General features: G+C 46.3%; 1 protein-coding gene across 1 annotated transcript; it reads left to right on the forward strand.

Annotated features, from left to right (window-relative positions):
- The first annotated feature begins 3,473 nt into the window (after positions 1-3,473).
- On the forward strand, positions 3,474-7,254 carry LOC140409234 (cytochrome c oxidase subunit 6A1, mitochondrial-like). The gene is made up of 3 exons (XM_072497550.1): positions 3,474-3,642; positions 6,499-6,641; positions 7,006-7,254. The coding sequence occupies exons 1-3, from the start codon at positions 3,552-3,554 to the stop codon at positions 7,096-7,098; spliced, it is 327 nt and encodes a 108-aa protein (XP_072353651.1). The 5' UTR covers positions 3,474-3,551; the 3' UTR covers positions 7,099-7,254.
- Positions 7,255-7,665: the final 411 nt, after the last annotated feature.

The following is a 7,665-nucleotide window of genomic DNA, read 5'->3' on the forward strand; positions in this document are numbered from 1 at the left end:
TTGGCAGTCGCATGCAACATTCGGAAACGTGCCCACCAACAATCAAGGCAGGCAATTTAGGGGCAGTACGGTGCTGCAGTGGTTAGCACTGCTGTCTCATGGCGCTGAGGACCCAGGTTCGATCCCGGGGTCACTGTCCGTGTGGAGTTTGCACATTCTCCCCGTGTTTGTGTGAGTCTCACCCCACGACCCAAAGATGTGCAGGGTAGGTGGATTGGCCACGCTAAATTGCCCTTAATTGGTAAAAAAAAGAATTGGACACTTTAAATTTAAAAAAACCAGGCAATTTAGTCCATTAAGGGGCCAACTGACACAAATCGATGTGGCCCGTCTGCCTTCACAGTTGGCGGGCAGGCTGATTGGCAAGGCAGCCTTTACGTTTAAGCTGCAATCTCAATGCAGAGCGGAATGAAAGGTCAAGGCTCAAATAAAATTAACGAAAGTGACTGGGGTCTGAGGTTTGTGTATGATGGTGCTGCCTAGACACTCTTGACATAGCGTTTCCATCACTATTTAATTTTCACGGGTCGGCTGCTCCCTGAGACAGCTTCACAGAGGCTGTCCCCCTGAGGAGGCACATTGGAAGTGCCAGTCCGCCTGCACCCTCCCTTTTCTCTGCATCCACTCTCTTCCTGCCTTCCCCGTAAACACTGAGTCTTTCATAGCGTGTTAATTGGCCAGCCGGCATGAAACCATGTTCCATCGCTGGGAATGTTGCAATTCCTTTTTATATTGTGTAACATATTAGTGCTGCCAATTGTACATTCATTTTTCATGAACCTAATAAAGTGGCATTTATTTGAGTTCTACAATTTCCATTTGTCTTACCACTACTACATCCCCTGTGTCAAACTCTTAAAAAGACTAAATTACCAAATATTAGCAATAAATAATGATTTGATAAATGTGGAAAAAGGACTTTGGTTCCTGGTCCAGAAATGTCTCAATTCTAATTCTTGTGGCCGTGCTAAGCAGAACACCACTGCGCCATAAGGCCCGCAGTAAGGAGTGACTAACCTCCGGCTACCTCGTCGGATCAAAGAACAATACAGCACATCAACAGGCCCTTCGGCCCTCCAAGCCTGCGCCGATCACGTGTCCTATCTAGACCAACCGCCTGGATCCTTCTAGACCCCGTCTGTTCATGTGCCTATCCAGACAAGTCTTAAAGGTTGCTAACGTATCTGCCACAACTACCTCACTTGGCAGTGCATTCCAGGCCGCCACCACCCTCTGTGTAATAAACGTCTCCCACACATCTCCACTGAACCTGTTCCCCCTCACCTTGAACTTGTGCCCTCTTGTAATTTGTCATTTCCGCCCTGGGAAAAAGCCTCCAACTGTTCACCCTATCTATACCCCTAATAATTTTATAAACTTCTATCAAGTCGTCCCTCAAGACGCTGTCTCTCTAGGGAGAACAATCCCAGTTTATTCAATCTCTTCTCATAGCTAATACCAGGCAGCATCCTGGTAAACCTTTTCTGTACTCTCTCCAATGCCTCCACGTCCTTCCGGTAGTGAGGTGACCAGAATTGGACACAGTATTCCAAATGTGGCCTAACAAACGTTCTATATAATTGTGACATAATTGTCAAGCTTTTATACTCGATACCCCGTCCGATGAACGAAAGCATGCCATATGCTTGCTTTACACCATTTCCACCTGTGCTGCCACTTTTAAGGACCTGTGGACCTGCACGCCCAGATCTGTGTGTCCATGCTCCTGAATGTTCTCTCATTGTTTTTATAGCTCCCACCTGAATTGGATCTACCAAAATGCATCACCTCGCAGTTGTCCAGGTTAAATTCCATCTGCCATTCTCTGCTCAATTTTGCAGCCTATCTATATCCTGCTGTATTCTCTGAAAATCTTCATCATTATCCGCAACTCCTGCAATCTTAGTATCATCCGCAAACCTGCTAATCAGATCCGCTACGTTTTCTTCCAAGTCATTTATATATATTACAAAGAGCAGAGGTCCCAGTAGTGAGCCCTGCGGAACACCACTAGTTACAACCTCCACTCGGAAAAACCCGCTTCCACTGCTACCCTGTTTTCTATAACCAAGCCAGTTCTGGATCCATCCAGCTAGTTCACCCCGACCCCCATGTGATCTAATCTTTTTCACCAGGCTGCCATAAAGGACCTTGCCAAATGCTTTACTAAAGTCCATGTAGACAACATCCACAGCCCTTCTCTCGTCAATCATTTTTGTCACCTCCTCAAAAAATTCAATCAAATTAGTGAGACATGACCTCCCTCATACAAAACCATGCTGTCTGTCACTAATAAGACCATTCACTTCCATCCTCAGGGTGTCTCTCAAGCCCACTTCACTTCAAGTCTGTTCCTCGCAGCTCTCCCCTGACTGGGACTTTCTCCTGGCCCCTCCTGTGTCCTTCTCCCTGGGACACCATCCTCGATAGTGGTGCTCTGATTCAGCTGTTTGTTCCTTCTTGCTTCTACTGACACTAAATTGGGAAAAGTATAAGTTGTCAATTCAGCTGAAAGGAGCGTTTGAGACCCTTAGTGGTGGGAAAGGAGAAGGTAAAAGGGCAGATGTAGGGGCAGCTCCGTGGTTATCACTACTGCCTCACGGTGCCGAGGTCCCAAGTTCGATCCCGGCTCTGGGTCACTGTCCATGTGGAGAATGCACATTCTCCCCATGTTTGCGTGGGTTTCACCCCCACAACCCAAAGATGTGCAGGGTAGGTGGATTGGCCCCGCTAAATTGCCCCTTATTGGAAGAAATGAATTGGGTATGCAAAATTTTTTTTTTTTAAAGCACTGCAGCCTCACGGTGCCGAGTACCCGGGTTCGATCCCAGTCCTGTGTCACTGTCCATGTGGAGTTTGCATTCTCCCTGTGGCAGCATGGGTCTCACGCCCACAACCCAAAGATGTGTAGGGTAGGTTGATTGGCTGTGCTAAATTGCCCCTTAATTGGAAGAAAAAAAATTGGATATTTAAAATTTCTTTTTAAAATGTTGGGGATGACGGAGGGGTGGATCAGAGTCTCGCAGAGAGAATGGTTCCTTGGAAATGCTGAAAAGGAAGATGTGTGTGATGCTGGAATTAGTCTGGGTGTGGCGGAAATGGTGGGAAAACGGGAGGCCAATGGCCTGGACGATAGGATAATGGGCAGTTAGGAGAGTCAGGGAAAGAAAGCAGACTCCAAGGGCAGCACATTGCACAGACATTTGTTATGAAGTTCCTCATGCTGAAGCCTTGGATGCCCCGCCCCTTCACTCTGGCGCCCCTTCACTCTGGTCCCGTCCCTTCAGCCCGTTCCCGCCTTTGGCCTGGCCCCGCCCCCTTTACACCGGCCCCGCCTCCATCCTGGCCCCGCCCCCCTACGCACAGATTCAAAGAACAGAAACTGGTAGAAATCTAAATGGACCATAGCAAGGACACTGATACTGCATATAGAACCTTTCCTCGGGCTGATAATAAAATTAATTTTGTTTTACTGTGTGACCTTTGCCCCCAACCGCGCGGCTGACGGTTAGCCGGGCGATCGCCGCGCCTGCGCACTGCATTCTGACAAGATGGCGGCGGTTTGGGGTCGGCTTCTCCGCCGGGGTTTCAGCTCCGCTCGGCAGCTGTCGGCCGCGGCCGGCGGCGAGGAACACCAGGCGTGTAAGCACGGGCTCGGCGTTTTGGCGGCGAGGGTTCGGACGCCTGGTTGTGCGGCCCAGATTGGGCCGGCGTGGTGGTGGGGACAAGCGGCTGTGACCTTGGCACCATCCTGGGCCTTTCCGGCCCCGGGCCCTGCTGCCCATCGGTACCGGCCGCGGGTACCGATTCCCTGGCTTCTGTCGCTGCTGCCAATCTCGGGTCTCCAGTCCAGTCGGCGAGGGGAAGCTCCCGGCTCCGCTCACTCTTTAACTGCGGCCCTGGTTGAGATGGATTCGTGAAGTCCCCGGGCCCAGCCCTGCGCCACTTGCCATTAGTATGACTGTTGTCAACCCTCCCGCAATTATAACGGCAGATTTGTACCCCAGCACACAAATTAAATTCTAATGTCCTCAAAGGCAAGTACTTTTGCGACGCTTCAGGTTATTTTATCAAATTATCTGCGCGTAGAATGCAGTGTTATGTTGCCCTATTATGTATTTTCTTTTCTTCCCTTGTATTTAATGATCTGTTGAGCTGCTGGCAGAAAAATACTTTTCACTGTACCTCGGTACACGTGACAATAAACAAATCCAATCCAATCCAAGTCCTGTAACGAAGGAACGAGGTTGAGGCGAGGTTGTATTAGTGTGCGCTCAAGATTATGGTCAGAATAATTAAAACACCTTTTAAATTCATTTATTGCAGTCCTGCACTGAATTATAAGAGTTCACATTTGTTACCAATGACTGGGATGAGAGTCTAATTTGTCTTCACCTTCCTTTGCTGCGAAAGTTACAACCCTAATATTTTGAGCAATCCTAGAGTTCTTTTTTGGGCTCGAGATGGGGGTGGTTAGAATGGGGAAGAACGAACTCCATTAGGAGACTTGATGCAGGATGGCTCACTGTCTTGATCGGGCCTCCCAAAGATTATCTCTGCTTGTAAATCATAGCTGGACCTTCTGTGCTGTAATTCCCATTCTTTCATGTGCTGCTTTTTGAAATTTCCATGACCCTCCCTTGTATTGCCGAGTCCAGAAGTTCTCATTGGTTTGTTTGTACCACTATAGTAGCCCAAATTATTTAAAAAAAAAATTTTTTAAGAGTACCTAATTAAGGGGCAATTTGGCGTGGCCAGTCTACCTATCCTGCACATCTTTGGTTGTCGGGGTGAGACCCACACAAACACTGGGAGAATGTGCAAACTCCACAAGGACAGTGACCCAGGCCGGGATCGAACCCGGGTCCTCAGTGCTGTGAGGCAGCAGTGGAATTAGGTTCTTCTGCCCTTGTGAGCTCTGCAATGTTGCTCTTTCAGTGGTAAAATCTTATATGTTAGGGGGCAGGTATCCCCACTCTAAACATTAAAATCCAGAGAGATATATTAAAATACCTACAAGTTGCACTGGTATTGTTTACATAGAACATTACAGCGCAGTACAGGCCCATCGGCCCTCGATGTTGCGCCGGCCTGTGAAACCACTCTAAAGCCCACCTACACTATTCCCTTATCGTCCATATGTCTATCCAATGATCATTTGAATGCCCTTGGTGTTGGCGAGTCCACTACTGTTGCAGGCAGAGCATTCCACGCCCTTACTACTCTCGGAGTAAAGAACCTACCTCTGACATCTGTCCTATATCTATCTCCCCTCAATTTAAAGCTATGTCCCCTCATGCTAGACATCACCATCCGAGGAAAAAGGCTCTCACTGTCCACCCTATCCAGTCATCTTGTATGCCTCAATTAAGTCACCTCTTAACCTTCTTCTCTCTTAACGAAAACAGCCTCAAGTCCCTCAGCCTTTCCTCATAAGATCTTCCCTCCATACCAGGCAACATTCTGGTAAATCTCCTCTGCACCCTTTCCAATGCTTCCACATCCTTCCTATAATGCGGCGACCAGAATTGAATGCAATACTCCAAATGCAGCCGCACCAGAGTTTTGTACAGCTGCAACATGACCTCATTGGCTCCGAAACTCAATCCCTCTACCAATAAAAGTTAACACACTGTACGCCTTCTTAACAACCCTCTCAACCTGGGTGGCAACTTTCAGGGATCTATGTACATGGACACCGAGATCTCTCTGCTCATCCACACTGCCAAGGATCTTACCATTCGCCCAGTACTCTGTCTTCCTGTTATTCCTTCCAAAATGAATCACGTCACACCTTTCTGCATTAAACTCCATTTGCCACCTCTCAGCCCAGCGCTGCAGCTTATCTATGTCCCTCTGTAACTTGAAACATTGTTTGGCATACATACAAAGATAGGAGCAGGAGGGGGCCCTTCGAGCCCGCTCCACCATTTATCACGATCATGGCTGATCATCCAACTTAATAGCCTAATCCTGCTTTGATCCCATTCTCTGCAAGTGATATATCTAGCCGCCTCTTGAATATATTCAATGCTTTAGCATCAACTACTCCCTGTGGTAATGAATTCCACAGACTCGCCACACTTTGGGTGGAGAAATGTCTCCTCATCTCTGTCTGAAATGGTTTACCCTGAATACTCAGACTGTGACCCCTGGTTCTGGGCACACCCATCATTGGTAACATCTTCCCTGTATCTACCCTGCCTAGTCCTGTTAGAATTTTATAAGTCTCTACGAGATCTCCCCCTCATTCGTCTGAACTCCAGCGAGAACAATCTCTCTTCATATGACAGTCCCGTCATCCCTAGACATTTTATTGCATGCTTTGTCAAACAGAAACAGTGTGAGATTGTCATATCTCTATCATGTCAGTTTGATTCTGCTTTTGGATTAACATTACAAAATGAACTTTGATTTGTAATGACACATCCTGAATGTGTAAAAGGTTAAATGTATTGTGTCCACGATTATAACATGTGTTTATTTTGCTTCTTGCAGCACGCATGTGGAAGATCCTGAGCTTTGTTGTTGCTATTCCCGGCGTAAGTGTCTGTATGTTGAACTGCTACCTGAAGGCGCAGCAGCACGCCCATGAGAGAACAGAGTTTGTTGCGTATGAGCATCTCCGCATCAGGAGCAAAGTAAGTTTGTATAAAATTTCAAGGACTGTTAATAGTGAGAGAATTTTTTGCTGTTTATGAAGTAATGGATTATGCATGTACACTAAGTTCAATAGTAAAGTATCAACATTGTCAGCCTTCCTTTGATTGATTAAATCCAAATCCTTTATACATGAGATCATAAAACAATCCTGTATCTGTGAAATGCAACCTCGTACATGTAAAATACAAATACTTAAGAGCAGGTTGGGTTATCTTATCAGACCTATGATACTAAGTAGTCAAACTGATTATAATGGGACTGCAGACATTTAAAATGTGAAGTTGGTTTGAATTTCTTCTGGTACAGTCTTACTAATGTACATTTTTACTATTCCATCCACAGCCATTCCCTTGGGGTGATGGGACTCACTCTCTCTTCCACAATTCCCATGCTAACCCTCTGCCCACTGGCTATGAAGATGCAGGGGAACACTGACGTTTTGGAGCAGAGAAGACTGGCCCTGAGTTAAGGACTATTCCTTCAAGCCTAAGAGTTATGTAAATGTTTGCATTATTTTGAAAAATAAAGATGAGAATTATGAAACAAGTGTTCACCTATGATGTAGCACCATAATAAATATACTGTGGAAAATTGTGTGTCTGCTGCATTTTGTGAAGAGGAAGTAGTTAAATCTGATGGGCTGAACCTTAATTCAATGGCTAAAAGTGCAGGAAATTATTCCCCCAAGGAACGTCTGAGTGGTGTCACTGCTGTACACGTTTTGTAAGAGGTGCAGAGTAAAGCCAGCTTCTCCGTCTTGGCTTTCATTCATACCAAACGGCGGGGAGTGTTCACAGCTGGAATTTGTTCCAGTAAGAAAATGCCAATAGCATGTGGGACCATAATGAAGCAAGTTTAAAAAAAAGTTCCACTAAACCTGGATTTACTATATTGTTACTGTATAGCTTTCTCTCTCTTGTCTTCTGCACAGGTGTACACACTCCACTTGTCAATTGTGCATTGCTGGAGATTTCTAAAAATTGATTTACAGCTGCAGTCCAT

The sequence above is a fragment of the Scyliorhinus torazame genome, chromosome 1 (assembly GCF_047496885.1).
Source record: "Scyliorhinus torazame isolate Kashiwa2021f chromosome 1, sScyTor2.1, whole genome shotgun sequence".
Classification (NCBI taxonomy): Eukaryota; Metazoa; Chordata; class Chondrichthyes; order Carcharhiniformes; family Scyliorhinidae; genus Scyliorhinus; species Scyliorhinus torazame.